This window comes from Podarcis pityusensis (genome assembly GCF_964106645.2).
Source record: "Podarcis pityusensis genome assembly, chromosome: 3".
NCBI lineage: Eukaryota > Metazoa > Chordata > Lepidosauria > Squamata > Lacertidae > Podarcis > Podarcis pityusensis.
The window spans coordinates 118,580,472-118,607,837 of NC_138026.1; the positions used below are offsets into that span (position 1 = coordinate 118,580,472).

General features: G+C 45.4%; 1 protein-coding gene across 3 annotated transcripts in view; it reads right to left on the bottom strand.

The window, feature by feature from the left end:
- MSRA (methionine sulfoxide reductase A) overlaps positions 1-27,366 on the bottom strand; it is a 221,730-nt gene that overhangs the window by 67,077 nt on the left and 127,287 nt on the right. For all 3 annotated transcript variants that reach the window (XM_081001184.1, XM_081001185.1, XM_081001186.1), the window contains 2 exons: positions 24,552-24,656; positions 12,068-12,174 (listed from right to left, as the gene is read on the bottom strand). In XM_081001184.1, coding sequence (XP_080857310.1) covers positions 12,068-12,174; positions 24,552-24,656 — 212 coding nt within the window. The remainder of the gene's footprint in view (positions 1-12,067; positions 12,175-24,551; positions 24,657-27,366) is intronic.

The window sequence follows — 27,366 nt, forward strand, 5'->3', positions numbered from 1 at the left end:
TCAAACTCATGCTGGTAGCTTCAAGAACACCATCCAACCATCTTGTCCTCCCTTCTCCTTGTGCCCTCCATCTTTCCCAATATCAGGGTCTTTTCCAGGGAGTCTTCTCTTCTCATGAGGTGGCCAAAGTCTTGGAGCCTCAGCTTCAGGATCTGTCCTTCCAGTGAGCACTCAGGGCTGATTTCCTTCAGAATGGATACGTTTGATCTTCTTGCAGTCCATGGGACTCTCAAGAGTCTCCTCCAGCACCAGAATTCAAAAGCATCAATTCTTTGGCGATCAGCCTTCTTTATGGTCCAGCTCTCACTTCCATACATCGGAGAAGCAGGTACCGTGATCATAAAGCAAAGTAGGCCCCGTCCACGTACAGAGGTCCTCCAAGGTAATTATGCTACAGCTGGGGCTCCATTTCCCTGGTGCACCTAGTCTGCAGCATACTTAGACTAATGCTTAATGCAGCTCTTATCATTTGTTGTGTGCTCAAGGGAAATGGGAGCTGAACTCCCAATCATTCATCATTCTAGAGAGTGCCTCATTAAACTAAACAATCCAATAAAAAACAAAGTCAGATAAGATATAGCTGAAGTTCTTCAGAATCAGTTTATCTCTTAGTAGATTTTATTGTGGAGAGGAGGATTGAGGATGCATTTGCTAGTCTCCCCGGGCCTGAATTTGGAAGGTGAGGAAAAATACACTGCAGAGAGAATAAAATGTATTATTTCAAGCTAGAAAAGTTGGATGCTTCGAGGGCTGTTTAAGATTGGCCTGGATATCATGGACCCAGGATTCTTCCAACTGACTTGATCAGAAGTAACTATGCACATCTGCAGTGACAGGGAAGGGGTGCAGAATCTGACCCCTGAGCAAGGTACGCCGGTGACTAAAATGGCTACGGTCTGATGATTCCAGAAATGGCCTTTCCCCAGAAATTCTGGAAATACTTAACCAATTTAAAATGGCATTGACTTCTGATGAAGAAATGTTTTCTGCTTGAGAGTGATCCCTGCTTGCACTCTCAGAAGAGTCCTTAAAAAAAAAACAACCATCTAGAGGTTTGATATGGGGAGAGGTGGGGATGAACACATAGATGGGACAATGGTTCGGGAAGGAAGGAAGGAAGGAAGGAAGGAAGGAAGAAAGGAAGGAAGGAAGGAATCTTTGTAATGAGGTAATGTTTTTCAAAATTACGGGATATTTGTTTTCCTGAGAGCCAGTGTGGTGTAGTGGTTAAGAGCGGTGGACTCGTAATCTGGTGAACGGGGTTCGCTTCCCCGCTTCTCCACATGCAGCTGCTGGGTGACCTTGGGCTACTCCCACTTCTCTGAAGTCTCTCAGCCTCACTCACCTCACAGAGTGTTTGTTGTGGGGGAGGAAGGGAAAGGAGAATGTTAGCCGCTTTGAGACTCCTTCGGGTAGTGATAAAGCGGGATATCAAATCCAAACTCTTCTTCTTCTTCTTCCTTGGTATGGAAAGATCTGTACATGAAAAATTACCCACACAAAAACCTAAACCATTAGGTGTGTGATAATGTTCATACTGCAGGAAAGCTCTTTGCAATGCTTCATATTAGGATCATAAGACGAGCCCTGCTGGATCAGAATAAAAGGGCCAAACAGATCCCTATATTGAGATGTGTGTGTGCCCACAACTGCAGCAATTGGTGTTGTGGTCGTGGCACCAGGGATTGAGCTGGAGAGAAATAAGCCTCAGGTTTTCATAACGCTATTGCAACATTAGCGTCATCACGGGCATATGCACTGTGGCTCGACTACAGCAGTTCCAAAATCACAGGCTGAAGAAGTCGACTGTCCTGAAACAAACCATCTAATTTTTTTAAAAAGTCACATTAGCTAGGTGCTATATTTCTTGGCACTGCTAATACAGCTATGAATTGATAACGTGACTCTGGGCATGTGCAAAGTGCTTTCCCCCTCCCTGCTTAGCAGAGCTGGAAAAAGCTGAAGCAGTTGCGCGCCTGCATGCTGGAAAACCAAGGCTGGTACTTACGAGTCTGAAACATTTATTTTTAAACAGAATGTGTGAGAGACGGAGGGAGGCAGAGAGAGAGAGAGGGGGGGCACGGATCAAAGGAGAAGCGAGTTTAAAATTAAATCTGGTCCAGGTGCAGAATGGCCCTCTCGGTCCCTCAATTGTCATAGCAATTCTGATGACAGCTGTGCTGTAAATGGAAGTTAATTATAATATCTGAGGCCTGTCATCTGCATTTCCGCCGTTTGAACTGGCAGGAGGAAAGGCCCCCACGTGCAACTGCATCTAAATCCCAAGCAGTTCAAAAGGAAACGCAGCGAGACGTTAAACAAAAGGAGCCCACCGCTCTCGCACTTCCCAGCTTGACGACTGTCCTTTGGCGACACCGCACTCGAGGGTCAAGATAATGGCCTTGACCGGCAGGGGACCAGGGCGGGTGGGGAGGGGAGGGCGCTCTCGACAGCGCGAGCCGGGCAGGGTGCGCAGCTGGCCCTTCAAGTGACCTCTCGGGTGATGCCCTTCTTTGACATTGCCTGTTAATGCGTCCCGGGCGAAGGGTTGATGGGAAACAATGGCAGGCAGGCACCCTGCGCAGGCAACCCTTGACACGGCGGGCCTTTTCTTCCTCCTTTTGAGGATGCAGCCAATGGGCACGTTCCCCAGGCCGGCTGCCATGGCAACCACACTGCAGCTCGGTAGCACATTCGAGGCGTCACGTGAAAGAAGATGAATGTGCTGCACGGAAAGGGGGGGCAGCAAGGAGGCGAGGAAGGAGGCCGAGAGGCAGGTGATCGCGCTCAGAATTATACATTCCCACCAGGGGGAGCGAGTCCTTTTTAAAGTGCAAAGATGGACCATTTCCATTTTTCAAAGGTCCCAGGCCCTCATCACTGTACACAAACACACCGCATATATAACACACCATATATATATATATATATATATATATATATATATACACACACACACACACACACACACACACATATAACATATATACAGTGGTACCTCGGGTTACATACGCTTCAGGCTACAGACTCCGCTAACCCAGAAATATTACCTCGGGTTAAGAACTTTGCTTCAGGATGAGAACAGAAATCGTGCAGCAGCGGTGCAGTGGCAGCAGGAGGCCCCATTAGCTAAAGTGGTGCTTCAGGTTAAGAACAGTTTCAGGTTAAGAACGGACCTCCGGAACAAATTAAGTACGTAACCAGAGGTACCACTGTAACACACTATATATATATGTTGCATGTTATATTTTTTATATATGTTAGGGTTGCCATATTTCAAAAAGGGGAGATCGGGAGACAAAAGTTGAGGTTTTGGCCAAGTTTTTGTGGCCAAAGTTGTTGATCCCAGATGCTGTATATGTGTGCACACATGTATACATACACACACACACACACACACACACACACACCATTCTTCTCCATTACAGACCTGAAGCAATGATTGTTGTTTTAAAGCCAAATGCAACTCTGACCCAATTTTTTGGGAAGATGGGGAAGAATGCCCTCCTGCACAGAGAATCTCTTTCCTCTCTCTAGCGATTTGCACAGGAAATTAATGATAGGTGAACCCCGAATTCATTGCACTGGAATCCCAAAGAAAAACCCCCCTGAAATGCCTGTACAATTGAACAAATCTACATTTAACTACTCATCCAACAAAGTTATCACTCAGACTTTTATCATTTATGTAAGTGGTGATACTGGAGTTGCACCAGTCGTCGCTGCTCAAATAAGAACAGCTGCTGTCTGAACACTACAAATGGTAATCATTTTTGCCAGACCTCAGACACAGTGTCTACAAAGTTTCATTTGCACCAGGCCTGACCAGTGCTTAGTTCCTATACCTGCAGCCTGGACAGGGCTCACACCTGGAACATGTAATATACTAATGAAGAAACAGGTCCCTTGACCATGTGCATAGTCAGCCCAGTGGGCAAGGAGATGGGCCTTTCAGGATGGAGTGTGTGGGTTTCAGGTAAGCTTCCATACTTTATACTTGTAAATAAGGCGCTGCCTGAAAGTAACAGCAGCAGCAACAGGGATATATGTACATTCCATTCTTCAACTAAACCTATCTAGAGAAATGAGTAATCAGCTCATCACAATTAAGCCACTCTACCTGTCTTGAACAAACCAATAAATAGAACAAACTAAGAAACAAACCTATATTTGCAAACCAGGTGTTAAGATCCCACTAACACCGCAGAACACATTCCACATTTTTATATGCAGTACCATGAACATTTATATTCCGCTTTCCCCTCTACTCTACAAGCTTTGTATAACGCCAGTAATCCTTTCAACTCTGTAAGGGAAGTCAATATTATTGTGTCAGAACTCGGGTGGATAAAGGCTGAGGGTGAGCATTAATGGCTGGGTTCCAGCTGCCCAGGTGAGCTATGCTATCTGACATCTTTAGCTGTATCCTTAGCTGCAGGCCCAACAATCACCATTCACGAAAGGCTGGTTAATTTGAGTTTTGAGGGAAATCCCGGAAGCTGAAGATCTGAGAGATTTTTGAAAAGCCTGTAAGTATTTTCCCAGTAGCCGTCTACAGAATACACATTTTTCACTATCAATCAATCCCTGAGGTTTTAGTCAACCAACTCAGTGGTTCCCAATCAGGGGTCCGTGGACTCTTGAAGGTCCACAGAATGCACCTAGAGGGTCCAAGGCCCCTTCCCTTGACTCCCCTGCAACTATATTTTTGTCATTTTCACATTGCCTTATCACAAATGTTATGGTCTGCTTTAGCGCTGCGCGATTTTTCAATATACAGTCATACCTTAGTTCTCAAATGGAATCTGTTCCAGAAGTCCATTTGACTTCCGAAAACGTTCGAAAACCAAGGCGTGGCTTCCAATTGGCTGCAGGAGCTTCCTGCAAATTGGAAGCCGCAGAAGCCATGTCGGACGTGCGGCTTCTAAAAAAAACTTCGCAAACCAGAAAACTTACTTCCAGGTTTGCGGCGCTCGGGAGCCAAAACGTTCGCATCGCAAGGCATTCGAGAACCAAGGTACGGCTGTAGCGGTGATAACACTGCGAGAACTGTTTGCAGTTACCTATGCAGGAATGTATCGCTCCCTGCGCAATGGAAAACAGGGCAGCCGATTTCCAGGCACTGCCGATATTGCACAATGATCTCGGCCGATAACGCTGCTCATCTGAGACCAGGGCATCTGATCGCTCTGACTTCAAGGCATCGTGGCACTACTCTCCCCTGGCACTGAGGCAGAGCAGGAAAGAAGAAGCCACAGTGGACATGCGTTTTCGCGGGCTGCCACCGCTGGCTGTCCAGCTGACAGCAGGTGATCCGTCCCCCCCCCATCCTTTCCCACTCAAGCCATGCGGTGGGGGTGACTCCACTTCCTCTCCTCCCCCCACCCATCCAATCTCTGTGACTGCTCCTTCCCACGCCTGATCTCCAATTTCAGACACTGTGATATATCAGAATATCGCGGTGTTTAGCTGCCGATATATCACGATGTTGAAAACCAGACTGTCACTCAGTCCTAGTCTGTTTTTTTAGTACAGTGGTACCTGGGGTTACATACGCTTCAGGTTACACACTCCGCTAACCCAGAAATAGTGCTTCAGGTTAAGAACTTTGCTTCAGGATGAGAACAGAAATTGTGCTCTGGCGGCGCGGCGGCAGCAGGAGGCCCCATTAGCTAAAGTGGTGCTTCGGGTTAAGAACAGTTTCAGGTTAAGAACGGACCTCCAGAATGAATTAAGTACGTAACCAGGGGTACCAAGGTAAACCTAAATTCCTTTGCTTATTAGGGGCTACACCACATTTTGTTCAAAAACTTGCTTTGCAGAGATAACTGCCAAAGAGTTATCAAAATTTTCAAAAGACGAAAATCTGTCTCTGTATGCGACAACGGCGGCCAGAGCTTTGATAGCTCAAGGATGGAAACATCAAGATCTGCCGACCATCGAGGAATGGCAAAAAAGATGGTAGAGTACGCAGAATTAGCCAGGCTGACGGGACGAATTTGTGAGCAGGACGGCCAGACGTTCCAAAAAGACTGGAAGAAATTTATAACTTACCTTGAGAAACACTGTTTACGAATAAGAACACTGGCAGGTCTGAGATAAACCTTACACTGTATAATTGATGGAGCATTCTATATGGCATTACAGAAAGAACCATGTATAGATATGAACAGTATGCTGATATAAATCAATGTTATTTTAGTGTGGAAACAAGAAAACCAGAAGAGGGGTAGAGGGAAGTGGTAATCCTGAGAGTTTTAGGTTACTAATATTGTAAGAATGTATAAATAAATAATATGAAAATCAATTTTTAAAAATGCAAAACAAAAATTCAAAAGTAAAGGGGTCCATCGCTTGGCTATTGATAAGTACGGGGTCCTGGGTAATTAGCTAATTGGGAACCACTGAACTAACTGATTGATGGAAATAAATTCAGAAAAACCTCCAGGCAACTGCTTTCTCCCCTTGAAGAGACTCGATGGCCCTTGTGGTCTCTTCCAACTCTATGATTCTATGATTCTATGAAGATAGAGAAGGAAGAGTGACTTTAACTCAATAGCCAAATAAACATCACTACTCACTGTTCAATTTATGCTTCTGCATTATAGTTAATACACCATGGCCAAAATGTTTTCAAACATTTATAGATATGCCCTTCAGTCTCAGCCACTATTAATGTGATAAACGTAGTGTACAGGCCTCATCACCAACCCCTCTACAAGTTTAGTTCCCTGTGCTGGATTTGTGAGTAAAACTAATGAGCAGCTGAGCTTTTATAAAAAGCGTACAGGTGTTTTCTCCTTGGTTCCTGCTTTCCAATAGACAACAAATGGGGATACATTATAGGCCATAAAATGGGAGCTGAGAGCATCAGACATGTGTATCAGATGGCAGGAGGGGTATGTGCTAGCCTGCAAAAATTGTGATAAAAGGGTTGGGAGAAGGCGTTGAAACATAGTAAAGATTCCCACAGAAGCTCAGGTACAGTAGTGGATCCATTTGGGCAACAGACAGAAACTGAGCATCCTAGACCCAAGCACACATCCAGTTTTTAACTAGGCTCCGTTTGGGGTAATTCCCAGTGCTGAGCTGCTTTTTGCAGAGCAAGGTTTAAAAAGCAATTTGTTGTTTTCGGCTGGGAAAGGCCCTTGAAAAAGGATGGCGTGCCTGTGCTCTTCCTCTGCTGGTTCCTGTGGATCAAGTAGTATTGTCAGGATACATTCTTGATCTTGCTTGAGTGTGCCAGTTTCGGTAGTGTTTGACTTTGGTACTCAGAACCAGCCCTACTGTACAGGACTCACAACTTTCCAGCTGCCCTACATTTTTAAAGCACATCTGCTGGCAAGCTGATCTCCAGCTGTAATAAGGAACTCTGTGTTCCTGCCTTCTCTTGCTCTGGAATGTTTCCCTGGATTTGAGACCTACCTGGACTTTGGATTTCTACTGGGACTCACTGGCCTGCCGCTCTGAACTTACTTCCTTTCTGAATTTTTGCTGCTTTGACCAAGTTCTGCACTCTGTGGGGCCTTGATCCTGTAAGAAGCATTGGCTCTCGCTAATACACAATAGCCTATGTAAGGGAAGGGGGCACATACTGATGTGGCTACTGAGAAAAAGGCAACTTCAGCCAGTAGGAAAGGAGTAAACGTGAGCTGCTTCATTTGACTGCGCTGCAGTCATGTCTCAAGGCCACCAGAGGGCAATGAAATAAACCAGGTTCTCCCGTGTCATAATTCTGAATTTCAACATCTTACAGCAGGCAAGTCAATTACAGCAGCTTTCCCCTTTGCTGCAATAAAATGCCATTGAATAATGTGGATGTTTATTTGCTGTGGCAGTTGATACTTAACACCAATTTGCACATTTGGAAGAGATAATGACAAGTTTGGAGGGGCGCGGGAGGGGGGAGGGGGGGAGAGATGATCACACAAGATATAATTAAACAATTGCAATAGTAAGAAATGATTACACCAACACAGAAGCAGGGCAGGTGATGCCCGACAGTTGCACAGAGAGATAAATGGGCTATTTAGCTTGAGCAACAACTGCAGAGTCAAATATATTAATGCCATTAATGCGGATTCGAGGCAAATATGTTTTGGAGCACACCGCGCAAGTGTCCAGGGCCATGAAGTGCAACCCACAGATATTCCTGGCACACTACCACACATGCCAGAACCAGACCTAGCCTATCCGAGGCATCCCTTGGGCTAAGAGACCGTAGGGCTCTGCACCCAATTGACATGTGCCTTCTGTGACTGGTCAGGGTAGAGGCAACACAGCCTTGCTGAGAAACAGGTGACCCTGGACGGGGTTTGCTGCAATGAATCTTACAATTCTGTTGGTGGACGGAGCAGATCAGAAGGCTTTCTAGGGGGTCAGAGATTACTGTATTTTTTGCTCTATAAGACTCACTTTTTCCCTCCTAAAAAGTAAGGGGAAATGTGTGTGCGTCTTATGGAGTGTATACAGGCTGCGCAGCTATCCCAGAAGCCAGAACAGCAAGAGGGATCGCTGCTTTCGCTGCGCAGCAATCCCTCTTGTTGTTCTGGCTTCTGAGATTCAGAATTTTTTTTTTCTTGTTTTCCTCCTCCAAAAACTAGGTGCGTCTTATGGTCTGGTGCGTCTTATAGAGCGAAAAATACGGTACTTGAACTACCCTGGCCTACAATAGGGACAGAGGGGAATTTTGTTTGATCTGCATGTTCAAGCAAACTAACCTAATTCACACCTTCCAGACTAACACACAGACTGGAATACAATTGCCTTTGGATTTTGCTCTTCTCCAAATGTTATGATACAGATTTCAGCTCTAAAATGTACCCAAGTGCAGTAAAAGAAATACGTGCTTTATGATAAACTATGTTTAGAAATGAATGCACTGAACTAAAATAGTCCTTAATCAAAATGTTGTGATAACATATATATTTAAGTAACGTCTAAATACAAACTTGCATACTTTAAAAGAAAAGAAAAAAGCAGAATGAAAAAGCATGTGTGAAATCAACTGAGACCAGAAACAGACTGGTCCTTAGCCTATTTAGGGATGCCTTTACTGCTTTCATTCTATTTTGCATGTTGTAAAGTTTATGATATACTTTATGGAAGTGTGGCTTATGTACAGTATATTTCAATAAATAAAATAAGTTTCTTTAGAGGCTTCCTTGATGGTATGGCTCTGCAATTCTCTTCTTCAGCCAGAGCTGGGCAGTGTCACAAAGTCTGAATTGCTGCCTGACACCCTTTGTGTCCCATGTTCAGAATCAACTGCGGGCTTGAGTCCAGGCAATGACCTCTGCAGGAATATTTACAAGCTCCTCCAGCCCACCTTCCCAGCCAAAAGCATCTAATACTGAGAAAAGCAGGTATAACATGCTGATTGGCAATTTACTTATCCCCACTGACTCAGTCCACAAGTCAGATAAGGAACACACAAAAGCAACTGCCCCAGATTTTCCAGGGTGTGCTTGTAGCACCACAGAAGGACAGTGAGAGAAATCCCCACCCCAGCACTCCTTATGACTTAATCCCTAAGCAGCTGCTTAACACCCACATCTGCTAAAGCGGTCTCTAGTTCACAAAATCTTATGCTATAATAATACTGGTTATCCTTTAATGTGCCACAAGCCTCTTGGTTCTTTTTCTGCTGCAACTGACTCTCTTTGCCTGGAAGTTGCTCGCTGAAAATTACAGCTAAACGACACTAAATTGCACCCTTCATTCACTGAGATTGCAGAAAGATTATTTAACATACTGTATATTAAATATCTAAGGCTGCAATTCCATATGTACTGAAGCCCTGATGGGGCTCATTTTTTCCAGAAGACACTGCACATTACCTAAATTAAGGACAATATTGTCCCAAGAACAGATAAACATGTTTCATTTAAACTTCCTATGAATAATTCCACTGACTTGATCTTTCAAGAAACATCTGTGCTGATAAGCAGGAAAAATGGTAAAGAAAGGGGAACCGCCGGATTAAAATGCAAGAATATTAGCATGGGAGGAAGCAAGGGAACAGCCTGGAGTAAGGCGAAAAAGAGAACAACGAGGTATACATGGAATAAGTAGTAAAATGAACCACTCCAGAGATAAAGAGACACTGAGAAAGAGTCTGGTGAGTATGTTTGGAACAGCATCACCTCTTTCAATTCATCGAAAGACTCTTCAGTCTCCTCCTTTAAGGAAGTCAAATATGCATGGGGTACAATCTCTCTTGAGACTGTATCATCTTGGGCTGCAAGTAGGAAGCGACTGTGTTGAATGTACCCGTATGCGCAACCCCCCACCCCACCCAAAACCTTTGCCTGTGGAAAGGTATCCTATCAGTAAGGAGGAAAGGGAAGCAAAGGACTGGCTAGAGGCATAGAGACCCTCACAAATCAGGCTGCCATCCCTGATTAGAGGGCCAACGCTTGTGTGGTCGTGCGGTCACGTCCGACCTCCTATCAGTCAGACACAGGCCAGTACTTATCCATCCAAGTTGGCAGCCCAAAACAGACAGACAATGACAGGACTGCCAGCTCCAGGCTGAGCACACCAGGAGGGGAGCTGTGGACACTGAACCTCAGCTTGTGGACGCAATGAAGAGAGTCAAACCTGCCAGCTTAAAATCTGCTTAACCCTTCACAGGACACAGCTGACAATCTGTGCCAAGCAATCCTAAATATATAGGTCTGGTACTGCACTGTCCTGTCCCCCTCGACCCATCCTCACCCTCTCCGTTTGGCATTCATCATGGCAAATTTCTGGAGGTGAGGAAGGAAAGAGTTGTCCTTTCAACTTTCTCCAGGACTGAAATCAAATAACAGCACTTAGAGCAAGAATGCCAACGACATAACTAGAACTACCCACAGCCCTCTGGGGAGGAAAACTATACTGTAAACCCAAGTTTCAATGGTTGCCAGCTGACAAAGAGAGCAAATCCAATATGTTTGGGGGTGAGAAGTCAGAGGTAGAGGATATGCTTTGCAGGAGAAGGTCTCAGGTGTGCAAGGATGATGCTATTGCGTGCTTTAGTATGTAAGGAAGTGGCCAACTTACCAATTGTCAGTCACTCTTAAGGGCTTTACACCTTAAGAAGAGCCTGCAGGATCAGGCCAATGGCCCATCTGGTTCAGCGTCCTATTCTCGCAGCAGCCAACCAGATGCCTATGGGATTTCCGAAGGCTGGATCTGAGCACAACAGCACTCTCCCCACCTGCGATTCCCAGCAAGTGTGATTCCCAGCAACCTTCCAAGATACCCCCAGACAAAAACTATGGAGACAACCTCCTTGATGTAAGCCCATGTCTGACTACAGAGCTGGGAACTGGCATACTGTTGAAGTATCTCTCTCTAGTGCATTGTTCAAACTCTTTCTAGGCTTCCTTAGAAGCTTATCAGGTGTTCCTCCGGGAAAAGATCATTAATGAAGGCTTGGGTTGACATGGACAAATGGTAAAGCCCAAGAGGTTTGGCCAGTGCCCTGTGTAAACAGCAAGGGCACTGCTGAATGGGACTCTGAATCTGACATAGGTTCCTCGAGAAATGCATAGACTAAGTGGCAAGCAAACAGATAAGGAAAGGGCTCCCTCGGGGGAGGAATATGAAAAGGATTGCTCTGGTGCTGAGTTATTTTTGACTATGACTGCCAAAAGCATTAAGGAAAAAAGGATAATGCCGGCAGATTTAAATGCAGAAGAAGAAGAAGCTGCAACGGTATAAACCAATGTCATGCAAACCCCAGATGTTCCAACAGAGAGCGATGGCAACATCAGCATGGAGTTCACGGTTCGGAGTGATGAATTCTCTCTTCTGCTAGGTGCGACACCATGAAACAAGTATAGCGAGGCCAAAAGGATCTCTCATGTGAGTGCACTAATAGCCAGGCAGGAAACCCAACAGGGAGCTAGTCTCCAGGAAGGCTGGAAAACTCACGCCGGTACTTAGAACTCTGAGAAACTTTGCAGCAAAGTACAGCCTTGATGGCTAAAAAGTTGATGATGGATTTTTTTCCCCAAAGGCCGGGTGCTTGTGGGGGATTTGAAAGTCCCCCTCACTGTTAGGTTTTGCTCAGCCTTACCTTTTGGTAATCTTCTTTGGATCTCAAAGCAGCCTCCATCTGTTCTGGGGAAAACGTGTAGATGGCAGACCGATACTGTGTGCCGAAATCATTCCCCTGCCTCATCCCTAAGATTAAAGAAGAAGAAGAAGAGGAAGGTGTGGGTGGCTCAGTTCTACATCCCAGAGGGTGAAAATATAACCAATCAATCTAATGTTAATGTTGTCCTGCCACAGGTTTAGAAAAACAAGCCCTTCGCGTGTTGTACGCCCACCGTTGACATTTTTATCAAGTATTTCCCTCTTGCTTAACCAGAAGTGAATGCATATTATGGCTTGGTGACATCACTGGCAGCCAAGTACAGCTGTAAGGCATTAAGAGAAATCAAGAGAGTGATTGCAATATGTGCTGTCATTTAATTCACTGAAATCAAGAGGCTGCTTAAAAAACAACAACGAGAAGGGGGTATCATAAAATCACTCAAAGAATCCAACTGTAAAGAGGCCTTTAGAAACTCTCTAATGAGTGGGGAGTGCTTATCGGAGGAGGCGGTTCTGCACCCTTATAGGAGCTGGAAAGTTTCCCCTATAATCCTGCTCCGCTTTAAATAGAAGGAGGTCCCTATGCTGGCTCTGCGGCAATAGAAGCCTAAGGCTCATTTGTCACTGGAGGGAAATGGGTTGAAGATTAAGAGAGGGCTGCATGCCACTGTGAGAAGCTTGAGTGAAAGTATGGATGCACACACCAAATTGATGGCATTATGCTGTGAGTTGGCGCACAGTCAGACAAGGTGGAGTGGCCACTGACAAAGGAAGTTTGGGGGTGGCAAGAGCCAAGCTGAAGTTGGCCCCGGCCAGGTCAACAGACGACAGCCTTTCTGGCACCTCTGAAGCAGCCAGGTAGAATGGCAGTTGGTGGAAACAGTTCTGGTAAGGGAGGAGCCAATTGGCAAGGGATAATGGCAGAAGCAGTGAGCATGAGACCATACCTTAAGGTGGCATAACAGGACAGACCGTCTTTGCCTCTCGTACACAAGCCACCCCATGCGTGTTGCACCCATGGTTAGCTAAATGACTCTGGGACTGCGCCACTGCTGCGCTGCGTTGTCAAACAGTTTGGACTTGCTTGTGAAATGGAATAGTTTGCCCGCTGGACTGCAAAAAAGGCAGGCCAGGGGAAGAGGGAGATTTTGCTACCCTGTGAGGCAATGCACGTTTCATGTAAGTGCCCCATTTATTGCTGCTGTTTCATATAAGTGCACCATTTATTTTCAAGAGAAAATAATAATAATAATAATAATAATAATAATAATACCTTTATTGTCATTGTACAACCTGTGTACAATGAAATTAAACGAGCCTCCCTCCCCACCCAAACACTCAATCTCTTATCAAACACTCCACCTTGCAAGTCAATTTTGCTATGTTATTTTTCGTTCAACAGCCTAAGAGCACACGGATAGAAGCTATTTTTTAGCCTGGACTGGTTACACTACGCTCAGATTAAAGAAGTTTTTAAAAATGACAAGAAACTAGGGTTCCAGGTGGAGAAATCGAAACTAGAAACAGAATTGTTAGAACCAAAGACTAAGGTACTTTCAAGGATGTATAACTTGCTGTTAAAATGGAATACACAAGATGAAATGGTTAAATCGGCTATGATAAGGTGGGCACAGGACATTGGCTATAATATCATGTTTGAGGACTGGGAAAGGTTGTGGAGTACTGGGTTGAACTTTACTGCATGTAATGCTTTGAAAGAAAATGTTATGAAAATGATATATAGATGGTATATGACCCCAGTCAAACTTGCAAAAATTTACCACCTGTCTGATAATAAGTGTTGGAAATGTAAAGAGAGTGAAGGAACATTCTTCCACCTCTGGTGGACCTGCCCTAAAGTGAAGGCGTTCTGGGAAATGATTTATAATGAATTGAAAAAGGTATTTAAGTATACCTTCACAAAGAAACCAGAGGCCTTTCTTTTGGGTATTGTCGGCCAAGGGGTGGTAAAGAAGGACCGGACATTTTTTATGTATGCAACAACAGCAGCAAGGATACTACTTGCAAAGCACTGGAAAGCTCAAGATCTACCCACACTGGAAGAATGGCAGATGCAACTGATAGACTACATGGAACTGGCTGAGATGACCGGCAGAATTCGTGACCTGGGAGAAGAGAAGATGGAGGAGGATTGGAAGAAATTTAAGAACTATTTACAAAAACATTGCAATTTGAGTGAATGCTAAGCAGGATGCTAGATCATAAATAAATTGAGCACCACTAACTTAGATGATTTAAGAAAATAAGTGAGATTGAGAAAATATAACTCTTTTTGAGAATTATAAGATTACGAATATATAGAAGGGATATAAGAATGCAAATAAGATAACAAATTGCTGGTAAAAAGTTAAAACGATGAAAGTGGGAGCGGGAGATGTGAGGGAGTCCAAAAAAATGTGAAAGTATGTTAAGATATTTGTTATATTGCCTGTTACATTTATTCTTATTGTAAACTCCAATAAATATTATATATAAAAAAAAAAGAAGCTATTTTTTAGCCTGTTGGTATGGCTGATTATACTTCTATATCTCCTGCCCGAGGGTAGAAGATTAAAGAGGTGCTGGCCGGGGTCTGAGTCATCCCTGAGAATTTTTCTCGCTCTCCTAAGGCATCGAGCCCTTGCGATGACATCCAGCGGATTCAAGGGACAGCCCATGATATCATGTGCTGTATTCACCACCCTTCGTAGAGACTATCTGCCCGTGGCTGTCAGGCCAGCATACCACACTGTGATACAACATGAAAGGACACTTTCTATTGTGGACCGGTAAAAGGAGTTCCTCAGTTGTTGTTTAACATTATTCTTTCGCAAAACCCTGAGGAAATGTAGTCACTGTTGGGCCTTTCTGACCACCTGAGTTATGTTGATTTTTCTAAGGTAAACTCCTAGGAATTTAAAGGAGGAGACTCTCTCCACACAGCCCCCCGATATACAACAGGACGGTTCCCCTCTCTTCCTCCGGAAGTCCAACACCATCTCCTTTGTCTTACTAATATTTAGGTGCAAGTTATTCTCTAAGCACCATGCAGATACTTTTTGAACCTCCCCCCTGTACGCTGTTTCATCTCTGCCTGCAATCAATGTGGCCTTTAAAAAAAAAACTTTTCTTCTTCTTCAAAGCAGCACTGGTGCTTACTATCAACTCCCCCTGGCAACTATTGCTTGTGGAAATCTCAATAAGCAACAAATGAGGCAAGAAATTCAATTTAGAAAACAATAGTGTACAATGACCGATCCTGATAATCCTTTCTTTGTCAAGAAGAATGTCTACCCAGGCAAGCACTACGCTGCCTGTGTGAGATGTGTCACCTTAAAATTCCACCTGGAAGCCTTAACTCCCCCCAGTGATGCCTTAATCAGCAAATCTGGAGCAACCTTAGATTTGTATCACAGTCGCCAAAACGGAAGGTCTATTTACCATTTTTGGCCAGGCGGTCTGAAAGTCACATTTTTCAATAAACTTTTGGGTTCCTGAAATTCGTTCCGATTGTGCAGATAAAATATCACGGATAGAATTGTGCAGGATGTGTTGCTGGTGTGTGAAAACAGTCCAGATCCAAGGATCCCCAGGCAGGCACCTCCAGGTGGTGGAGACGTCAGGCACCATCCTGGCGCCTGGGCATCTTCACTTGGTCGCAAGTGACTGATGGCCTGTTGCAAAATGCACTAGGCGCATTTCAAATGCTGCATATCACTACTGAAACTTCAGAACCAAATCTTCACCTACATAGAAAAGTTGTATCTGCTTCTAATATAAATCAAAAGTCAGGTGTCACTTAACCATCCCCACATACCATATTTTTCGCTCCATAAGACGCACCTTTTTCTTCCTAAAAAGTAAGGGGAAATGGCTGTGCGTCTTATGTAGCAAATGCGTGGTCCCTGGAGCTGAATTGCTCAGGGGCGAAACGCAGATCATGCTCTTTTTTTTGAAAGAGGGAAGTGGTTGCTGAAACAAAGCCACTGATCAGCATGCGATCGGGAGCAAGATAAGGGACGCTAGAGATAAAGGAGGCTGCCTGGGAGGGAGGAGGTAAAGAACGAGCTTGCAAGGAGAGGAGACAGGAAGACTAAAGCAATAAGGAGAAAAATTAGAAGAAAAGGAGGAGCAAAAAACTGCTCCAGCTAAGGAAAAGACACTAATGCAAACGAGGGAAAGGAGTGTTGAAAGGAAGCAGCTGATCGGTAAGAAATCGGGGAGGGAGATAAGGGACACTAGTGATAAAGGAGGCTGCCCGGGAGTGGGGAGGTAAAAGCCCATGGATCCTCAGGATTTTTACATTGGGTCACCCCAAATTCACCAACAGATCACATAGCATGTCCATGGCTACATCCTGCACCAAAAACATCACGCATCCACTGTTGCGTGGGACCGCAATGACGCAAAAACGTGGTTACAAAGCACGGATCCACATGGATTCTCAGGATTTTTGCATTGGGCTACCCCAAACTCACCGTCAAATCACATGTCTGTGGCCACAGCATGAACCACAAAAATCATACATACGCTGTTTCGTTCAGAATTTCCCCCCTTGTTTTCCTCCTCTAAAAATTAGGTGCGTCTTATGGTCGGGTGCGTCTTATGGAACGAAAAATACGGTATATCTGAGCCCAGAAGGGTGGTGCATCTGATGGAAAAGCCCTGCTCCACTTCCCCACTGACCTCATTCTACATACGAAAGAAATCACAAGCTGGACCCACTGTGTTGATCTTGAGAGGTGGCTGGGTCTGTAAAGACTTGCTCCCGAAACTGCGTGCAAAAACCTGGCAATTTAAAGCTTTTCTAGTAAGTACTAGCACAGGCATAGGCAAACTTGGCCCTTCAGATGTTTTGGGACTACAACTCCCATCATCCCTAGCTAACAGGACCAGTGGTCAGCGATGATGGGAGTTGTAGTCCCAAAACATCTAGAGGGCCAAGTTTGCCTATGCCTGTACTAGCACTTTAGAGTTGCGGACAGTCTATGAGAAGCCACCATGAAGCTGCCCTACAATTGGCTGAATATGAATTAATGGTACAGTGGTACCTCGGGTTAAGTATTTAATTCATTCCGGAGGTCCGTACTTAACCTGAAACTGTTCTTAACCTGAAGCACCACTTTAGCTCATGGGGCCTCCCGCTGCCGCTGCGCCGCCGGGGCACGATTTCTGTTCTCATCCTGAAGCAAAGTTCTTAACCTGAAGCACTATTTCTGGGTTAGCGGAGTATGTAACCTGAAGCATATGTAACCTGAAGCGTATGTAACCCGAGGTACCACTGTATATATACTCGGCCAATAAAGCGAGATGAGCACCGCAACCCCAGAGTCGGCCACAACTGGACCTAATGGTCAGGGGTCCCTTTACCTTTATACTAATGGAGCCTAGTCTGCTATGGAAACTTGTTGCCATGCTGACCCTCAAGAAATGCAAAATAGTTTGAACCATGGGCATCTCTGAAACAAGGACCACCTCACCCAGCCAACACTAAGGATTTACTTGTTCTACTGATTTTAAGCATGGGTTTAATTTTCTCACCAGAACCAACAGAATTTAGAACTGATTGACTTAGACCCGGGTCATGCCAGTTACACAGAAAAAGGCCACTGCTCGGGGCTGGTGCATTTGCTTAAGCTGCAGAATATCTCAGGTTCAGTCCTCATCATCTCCTGGTAGGACTAAGAAGGTCCCTTCTGAAACCTTAGAGAGCCACTGCCATCAATACTCCAGGCAAGACAAAGAGTTAGATGGATCAAATGGTCTGATTCAGTATGCTTCCTGTATTCCCAAGTTGCTGTGAGCTCTCCGTTAGGTAAGTTCTAAAGATTTTTTAAAGAGCAAACCATACCTTGAGCTAGAGGTAACAAGGGTCATGAGAAAAAGGGTGTCTGTCAGTTTTTCCACCAGAAGGCTGGGCAGGGTGGCAGGGAAAGGCACACACAGACACAACCACACTTGCCTCTGTGCAAGAGTTAGGATGGAAGAGCCACAGAGCAAAGCAAGGTTTTTGCTTACATGAGTTTTGCTCTGATGAAGATTATAGTGGTCTTCAATGTGCATGTGCATGTTAGTTGCTAAACCTGATGCGCTAATTCTCAGCTGTGCATCATGCAGGTGAAATTAACTGAAAGTGAAAGAAAAACTGTTCAGCTAAAACTGTCGGAAGTTGTGATTAGCTGAAAGAGAAGCTATGATGTGGAAAAGGCATTCAACAGGAAAGGTGAGCAGTATGTTATAGAAACGCTCCACAGTAGCTGAAATATGGCACTGGAATTGAGATTATGCCGTGCTTCAAACTGGATGAAGAGCACACCAGAATGCAGACCATAATATGATACACAGCTGCCTAAGCCTCCTGTTCCAATGTAATGCAACAGTGTCATTGAGCCAGGAAGCAAAGGTGGCCTGGGATGCATCCAACAAAGCCTACCATATCTAAGAAGCATTTTGTAGTCACAAAAAACTCACCGGGTGTTGATAAGCTACAAATCAAGCCAAAATTAATCCTTGCAGTGGGATTAGCAACTGGATGAATAATCCAGGCCTTTGACCATGCTACTTTTCAAAGTGGAATCACCAGGTTTAATTCAGTTCTAGTGTAAACTTGGATTGCAATGGCATTTTGAGAGCCACACACATGGCACTCCTAATCTCCCCCTCTCATGAAAGGCAAGAACCTAATGGAACCATTTTCCGTTCCCCTCCATTCTCAAAGGATCCAAGTGGTAATGGAGACAAATTGCTATGCTCTGAAACGTTCTCTGGCGTGGTGCAGTGAAACTGTAAAGGGCAGCTCATAGCTCTTACTTTGGTTGTAAAAATGTATCTTTGATTTACAGAGTTTTCTGCAGCTGTCACTTGTCTTCTGATATATCGATCTGCGATTTTCCTCTCCCCACAATCAATACCTGCTGAGTTAAGACTAATAAAACTCCCTTCCTGCAACTCATCATATGATTATTTAGCAGAAGTCATTTGTACCGTGTCGCCCTGGCTTCATCTCATCACTCACTGTAACGATTCCTGCGAAAAGAGCTCGAGAGTCGCCAATGGGAAAGGGAAATTTTTGAAGAGAAGGTCACGGCATGTTAATGAGCTGGCACTGAGGCCGTCCCACTTGTTTGGCAAGGGGAGAAGCTCTACACCCAGAGGAGGAACTCGGCAGCTAAGTTCCCGGCTGCAACTGTCCTTGGTGAAGCTGTAGGCCACAAGGAAATCAGGGCCTCTGCTTTACCAAACTTAACTGCCCATTTCAGGTTTCACAAAGGCATCAGCTGGAGGTAGAGCAGAGGTGAAGAGGCAATAACAGCCCCGTATGCTTTGTACCACGGGTAGGCAAACTAAGATCCGGCCCAATCGCCTTCTAAATCTGGCCGCAAGCGGTCCGGGAATCAGCGTGTTTTTACATGAGTAGAATGTATCCTTTTTTAAAAAATGCATCTCTGGGTTATTTGTTGGGCCTGCCTGGTGTTTTTACATGAGTGGAATGTGTGCTTTTATTTAAAATGCATCTCTGGGTTATTGGTGGGGCATAAGAATTCATTCATGGGACGCGGGTGGCGCTGTGGGTTAAACCACAGTGCCTAGGACTTGCCATCAGAAGGTTGGCGGTTCGAATCCCCGCGACGGGGTGAGTTCCCGTTGCTCGGTCCCAGCTCCTGCCAACCTAGCAGTTCGAAAGCTCATCAAAGTGCAAGTAGATAAATAGGTACCACTCCGGTGGGAAGGTAAACGGTGTTTCCATGCGCTGCTCTGGTTCGCCAGAAGCAGCTTAGTCCTGCTGGCCACATGACCCGGAAGCCGTACGCCGGCTCCCTTGGCCAATAAAGCGAGATGAGCGCCGCAACCCCAGAGTCGGTCACGGCTGGACCTAATGGTCAGGGGTCCCTTTACCTTTTAATAATTTGTTCATTCCCCCCCAAATATAGTCTGGCCCCCCACAAGGTCTGAGGGACAATGGACCAGACCCCTGCTGAAAAAGTTTGCTGACCCCTGCTTGTACTTGCCAGTTCAGGAGCCCGAAGTGTGGGATATTCAAAGGGCAGTCAAACCAATGGTTCATTGTTTGCTAAGATAGGCTCGTGACGGGAGTTGAAGCCCAAAGAGTTTTCCTGTAAGTTTGCTAGAGAAAACTCTGTGAGACACTCTCACTGTGCTCTGCCAGGGGTGTTGCCATATATAGTCTCACCTGCCTGGGCACACTCTCTTTTGCCTCTCTTTGTCTCATCCCCAAACCAGAAATCTGAGGACAATGTGCATCTCTGCTCCATTGCTCACACCACCTTAAGCTAGACTCAAGCATGTCTTTGTAATGCAATCACCATTTTAAGCCTGCCTGAACAAAGTTCCCGTAATATTCTAGTGGGAGAAGCTGATAAAATGTGGGTTAGACGGTGTTACTGTTATGTGGATTTGTAGCTGGTTGACTCCCTCCTCATTTTTAACATGCCAAAATGAAATAGCAGGCTCATAGCAGAATGCATAATGGTAGCTTAGGCCTCCTTTCACATTCTATATGGGTACAGCTGTTCTTCCACTCCTCTAAGAAGACACATCTGTTCATTAGAAAAAACAATGTAATTTCTAGTGACTAATTTTAATTATTTGCAGATGATAGATTCCTTGTGCATCTACAAAAGGCTCAGGCTTCCCCGCTCGGTGACAAACGAACAGGCCCTTTAGGTGAAATGGGATGCAGTAATGAAAATCTGATACAAACTGAGAGAATGGAGCAGGCTGGTCTCTTGAGAAAAAGAAAAGGGGATTCCCTGAGTCCTCCACCTCATCAGGTGACTCAGAGGTAGCAACCAGAGCAATAAACTGGTTTCACAAGCTTGGCTTGCTGTGCAGCATGGTTTAATATTCAGTTGCTGCTGAGGTCTGATTACAGGATTCATAAGGTCCTTTTGAAAGCTGTCAATGAGCTATGAGTCACATATCCCACCACTGCCTCCCTCCCAAGCCACATCCATGGTGGAGGAGGACATGAAACCCCACGGAGACAGCATAGGTAACAGGAGTCAGAGTTGCATCCCATGCTGGAAGAAAAATGTGGTTGGAGGCTCACCAAAATGGCATACAATGCCCAGCATGCTCACTGCAGCTGAGCTCCTCCACTAGCCAACCAGAGGGAAGGGAAAGGGCTGGGCAAAGGGCAAATGGAGGGAAGTGGGAAATCTTGGATCATCCTCCTGAAAAGACTCAACTGGGTCTTGCTGAAGGGAGGAGACACCCTCTAACTTTCCCCCCAACCTGCTACCTTCCAAATGTTTTCGACTGCATCTTCCAACAGTCCCAGCCAGCAAGGTGCTTCAGTCTTTAACATCAGCAGTAACATCTAGACCATGGGAGCGTTTCAGCCCTGTTCTTGAGTTTGTTCAAAATCTAAAATAGCTTTATCTTGTATTCCTTTCTTTGAATTTGTGCCATTTAGGTTGTTAAACCTTTTTGTAAAAGCAGCGCTAGAATTTTCACAGTTGAGTCTTCAACCCCTTATTATTGTGCTTTGCCTTCTTCAAGTTTGGCTTTGTTTAAAACTTGCTATTTAGGTTTTCAAACCTATTTTGTAAATTCAGTATTAGAAACTGTACTTTTGAGTCTTCAATTCTTTATTACTGTGCTTTGCTTTACCTAGATCGAGCTACGATTATAATACATTAGAATTTTTGGGGTTCTACCCTTGTTTGAATTTTGGTCATTTAAGTTTATGATTTTTCTATTTCCTTCTGAGGAAACTGAATAGTTCAGTGAAACGAGCTTTGTAGCTGGCATCCCATTAAGGCTTTGTTTTATTTTAGGTTTTCCTAATTTTTTTCCTTAAGCTTTTTGATTATTAATATTTACCATATTTTTCGCTCTATAAGACGCACACGACCATAAGACACACCTAGTTTTAGAGGAGGAGAAGAAGAAAAAAATATATTCTCTCCCTCTGTGCGCAGCGCCTCTCCAGCAAAGCGGGAGGAGAAACAGAAGGGGCTCCGTTTCTCCTGCTGCTTTCATGAAGGGACACTGCGCAACTTTCCCTCTCTTATGGAGTGAATGCAGGCTGCGCAGCTATCGCTGAAGCCAGGAGCGCGAGAGGGATCGGTGCAATCGGTGCATACCGATCCCTCTCGCACTCCTGGCTTCAGCGATAGCTACGCAGCCTGCATTCACTCCATAAGACTCACACACATTTCCCCTTACATTTTAGGAGGGGGAAAGTCCGTCTTATAGAGCGAAAAATACAGTACAGTGGTACCTTGGGTTACATACGCTTCTGGGAACATACGGTTCAGGTTACAGACTCTGCTAACCCAGAAATAGTGCTTCAGGTTAAGAACTTTGCTTCAGGATAAAAACAGAAATCGTGCTCCGGCGGCACGGCGGCAGCATGAGGCCCCATTAGCTAAAGTGTTGCTTCAGGTTAAGAACAGTTTCAGGTTAAGAACAGACCTCCGGAACAAATTAAGTACTTAACCCAAGGTACCACTGTAGTTGATTTCCACAAGATAATATTTCTAGTCAATTACTTCTCGTTTCAGGGATTTTCACAGTATTTCATTATTTTGAGTAAGGTGTAGAAGGCTGCTCCACCCCACCTATCTCACCTTCCCTGCAGCTGGATTCTGAATGCTTTTGGGCGGAAGGAACGGCAAGAAGGAGCTGCTCTCAGCAGTGGTGGAGCCTATGCCCACGCTGGCCAGGGTGTCCCCGAGGGGGGTGGGGCACGGAGGGCGCCCTTTCATGCGCCACAGTTCAGAGTAGGAGAGGGGCGGGGAGGCTGCTGCCCACTCTTCTACTGCTTTCCGTTGCCTAACCCGCCAGCGGAGGCGGGAGGAGTTGCTGTGGCCCGGCACACCTCGCCGCGTCCAAGGAGAGCTGCTGGGTCGTAAGAGCTGCTGCCCCCGGGTGCGAGGTGTGCCATGGCCGAGGAGGGTGGGTGGCAGCACTGCTGCCCACTTGCCTGCTCTCCTACCCCAGGTCATGCCTGAGCTGGGGGCGAAGCTGCGCCAGGCACAAGTGCCTCAGCCAAGGTGCATCTCCTTCTGGCACAAAGCCAGGCTCCGATGGAGGAGCCTGCTGTGCTTGTGCCCCCTCTCAAGATTGCACTCAGGGCCACGGCATTCCCGCGCTATGCCTCTGGCTCTCAGGCCCCTCTGCTCTCAGTGAGGTGCAAACGGAAGTATAACATCTGCCTCCTCTGAATGCCAGAAATTGGTGAAGACAGTCAGAAACAGGACACCAATCTAGGTGAAACTTTGCTCTAATCCGGCAAGAGTCTGTATAAAAAGCGGGTGTCACAGAGCTCTTATGGGGGGGGTTGAATGGGTGTAAGACACCAAGGATCCACCCATCTCTCCTTTTGCTTTTGTGAGGTACAGTCACCTCCAAGGTCACAAATCTGGAATAGAGGGACTCATGTTGGGAGCAGCATTTTAGAGCAAGTTATCAGTCAGCAATCCCTAGGCTGAAACTGTCCCATTTCCTTATTTCTCTTTCTCCAGGCATGTACAGTGGTACCTCTGAATGCGAACAGGATCTATTCCGGAGCCCCGTTCGCATCCAGAAGCAAATACAGCCCGCGTCCATGCGTCTGCACGTGTCGCGATTCGCCGCTTCCACGCCTGTGTGTGACGTCATTTTGACTGTCTGCGGGTGCGCGAGCGGCGAACCCCAGAAGTAACGTGCTCCGTTACTTCCGGGTCGCCACAGCGCACAACCCGAAAATACTTATCCCAAAGCTACTTCAACCAGAGGTATGACTATACAGTCATACCTCATGTTACGTTTGCTTTAGGTTGTGCATTTCCAAGTTGCATCCTGCAGCAACCCGAAAGTAACGGAACAGGTTACTTCTGGGTTTCAGCTCCGGAACAGATCCCGTTCGCAACCAGAGGTACCACTGTACTGCTTTCAGCCTGCAGATACTTCCCAGGGAGGAGCTATCAAACCAGAGTACCTGGCTAAGACAATTGTCTAACGCACTGGGGCTAATGGTCTACGATCAGCAAGCCCCGCAACCTCTCGCTCATTTTTCTCTAATCGTAAGAGATACCTGTAATTCTGGAAAGATGAAAAAAAACGCACCAAATTCACAGAGGATAAAGCTCTGTGCCTGAGTGAAATCATCAACTGCGAAGAGGCCTTTAATTTGAAAGACAAAAGATCGCATTAAGGAAGAAACTGTAATAATCAAAGGTGAAAGGAATGTCTATTGTCTTGTTCTCTGTTCTGTTCTCTCCTCTCTCTCTGTGGGAATTTTCACAGGCAGGCATCTGTGGGGGGTTTGGGGGGGTGGAGGCTGCCTTGCGCGCTTCCTGCTCCTCATTCTTCCCCACCCCATCAATAAATGCCGGCAATCATATTCTCAAGCTGCGGTGTGATTTCAAGGTTCATCTCTTCCTAGCAGCTCGAACACTAATTATCCCAGCTGTAATTAGTAAGATAATTAAATACTGGCTCGCTCATCACTCTACCTTGTGTCGGGTCATGATTCTCCCAGAAGACCTTGAGCAGTTTCTCAAAGCTGATGGTTTCTGGCTGGAATACCACTCGCACAGCTTCGGTATGGCCAGTCCTCCCTTCAACGAAAAGAAAAAGAAGAAGAAGAAGCCAAAGTATTAATCACAAAAGGCCACCGCAAAAGAATGGGCATCTGCCTCGCCAACAAATTAAAATGGCAATATAAATATGTGGATAGGATAGGGGTTTCTAATTTGCTCGCAATTTTACCACATCACTTTTTCAGGTGGTTTGAGAGGAGCATTTGCAGTGCATTGCGATGGATTCCTTAAGCAGAGGTCTTGCAAGGCGATCCCAGAAAGGCCAGCTGGCGCACGTTTCGCTGTAGCTGCCATGATGTTGGACCACAAAGAAAACTAAGCCAGAACCTCTGTTTTGTTCCACAGTTCATGGCGTGAGGAAGGCTAGGCTGAAGTAGTGAGGCGTTCTCAAAGTAAAGGATTGAACTCTGATTAATAAGAATACACCCAGAGGCTTGAATCAGCAAGACTCTGGGAAGGGTGCGTATAATAATCTCTCTCTCCAGCCCCTGGCCCAGGTCGTTTTATTCACAAAAGAGCTTTTTACAAAGTGTTCAGAAGAACTAATCAGATTTCTTCTGAGCATTTCAACAAACCCCACGTGGGGACAAAGTTAAACTACAAACACTAGTTAAGCATGCATACTTTTGGGGTAAATGAATGAAAACTACAAAAGAGTGCATTCAAGAACCCCGGAGGTCATAAACAATACACATGATAAGAAGGATGGCCAGGAGGACAGCGATCATGATCACCTTTATGTGAAACCTGTTTCCTGGCCCTAAGATTAACATATCAGAAAAGCTACAGCAAAGAAACTGCCCACTGTCTTTGATGACTCAGGACACCTGCCTGTCTAAGTGGGTACGTGACTTGTGAAGAAAGAGAAATGGAACAGGGATGCAGAGGTGTGGATTGACCAAGAATCCTATCAAAATAGTTTAAACCCAGTCAACACAATGCTTTCATTGCTGACACAGATGGCTTACTCTATATTTGCAATCCCACCTGATCACTACAAGTAGCTTATCAAGTTTCATGCTCTCTTTCATTTGTGTGAAAAGTTACCTCCCATTTTCAGGAGGTGGGTTTGATATCCGTTGCAAACAAAAGTTGTGCTGCTTTGACACTCTTTTTTCTCCATGGCTGTTGCCAATTTCCATTTCCTTACTTGCTCTCACTGTCCTCAACTTCTTTGCTCCCACTGCTGTTAACCAGAAGTTGGCTCTGGCAACGCATGCAATTTCATTCATGACATTGCATTGCTCTGATGTAATGATACCCTACAGCGTGTGTCGTTAAATTATGGCACCAATGATGCCTGCAAACGAATTCACAGCCAGAGGGCAAATGAGGGCAAATGAGGGCAGCAACAGGCAAAGAAGTGCTGAGAGGAAGCCACAGTCAGATAACCCAAGAGTACTGAATGAGCGGAAGGGCTTGGCAAGGTAAGTACCGTATTTTTCCGCCCATAAGACGCCCCCCATGTATAAGACGTCCCTAAATTTTTGACATTATTTTTAGGGGGGGGCCTAGGCTTATACACAGAAAAATACAGTAATTCTTTTAACATGAATGTCAAAATTCAGGAACATTCAATGCAGCCTGACTATGCCTTATGAGGAACGGCTAAGGGAGCTGGGCATGTTTAGCCTGGAGAAGAGGAGGTTAAGGGGTGATATGATAGCCATGTTCAAATATATAAAAGGATGTCACACAGAGGAGGGAGAAAGGTTGTTTTCTGCTGCTCCAGAGAAGCGGACACGGAGCAATGGATCCAAACTACAAGAAAGAAGATTCCACCTAAACATTAGGAAGAACTTCCTGACAGTAAGAGCTGTTCGACAGTGGAATTTGCTGCCAACGAGTGTGGTGGAGTCTCCTTCTTTGGAGGTCTTTAAGCAGAGGCTTGACAACCATATGTCAGGAGTGCTCTGATGGTGTTTCCTGCTTGGCAGGGGGTTGGACTCGATGGCCCTTGTGGTCTCTTCCAACTCTATGATTCTATGATTCTATGATTCTATGACTAGCACCCAAGTGGCAATAAATTCATAAAGGCTGCAGCAGACAAAGAGCTCAGTGGTAGGGCCCAGCGTTCAAAATTCCCATTGTTCTAGGCGTGTTTTGTGACAGGGAATTTCAATAATGCAAGCAGTTTCTGAGCTCTGGGCACTGTACTGAGCCTAAGATTTCAGATTAAACCTGCTACTGCTGGAAGAAAAAGGAGGACCTTTTCCTGCCTCCCCACTTCCAGCCACTCTCTGAAGACTGGAGAAAAATATTATCATATTATCATAAGAATATGGGGGGGAGGACTAGACCATGTGAAAAATGAGCATAATATTTTAGCTGCAGTACATTCATTTTCAGCTTTGTATTCTTGTTATTTAAAAAGTGTGCCTAGATGCTCCATTGCGGCACCCCGACCTAGGTTTAAGGTGCCATTTAATTCCTGGCTCTCATATCTCAATTTCTAACACTGGTAGGGCCGTTATATTAGCTGTGCTGGAAGACCAGCTCCATAGGGTTTCTCACTCTCTCTATGTCACCTGACATCAGCTACTTTATTGGGCTGCAGAAAAGACTGAGAAGGGAAACAGGGATGTAAAGAGAGATAAAAATGGCAGTGGCTCGGGCTTTTGGGACCCCAGATCTAAACAACTGTGCTAATACAATGCATAGAGGAACAGCAATATTATTTCATGCACACACTTGCATAAACGCATGGGTTCTGGTATGTCAGTTCTAA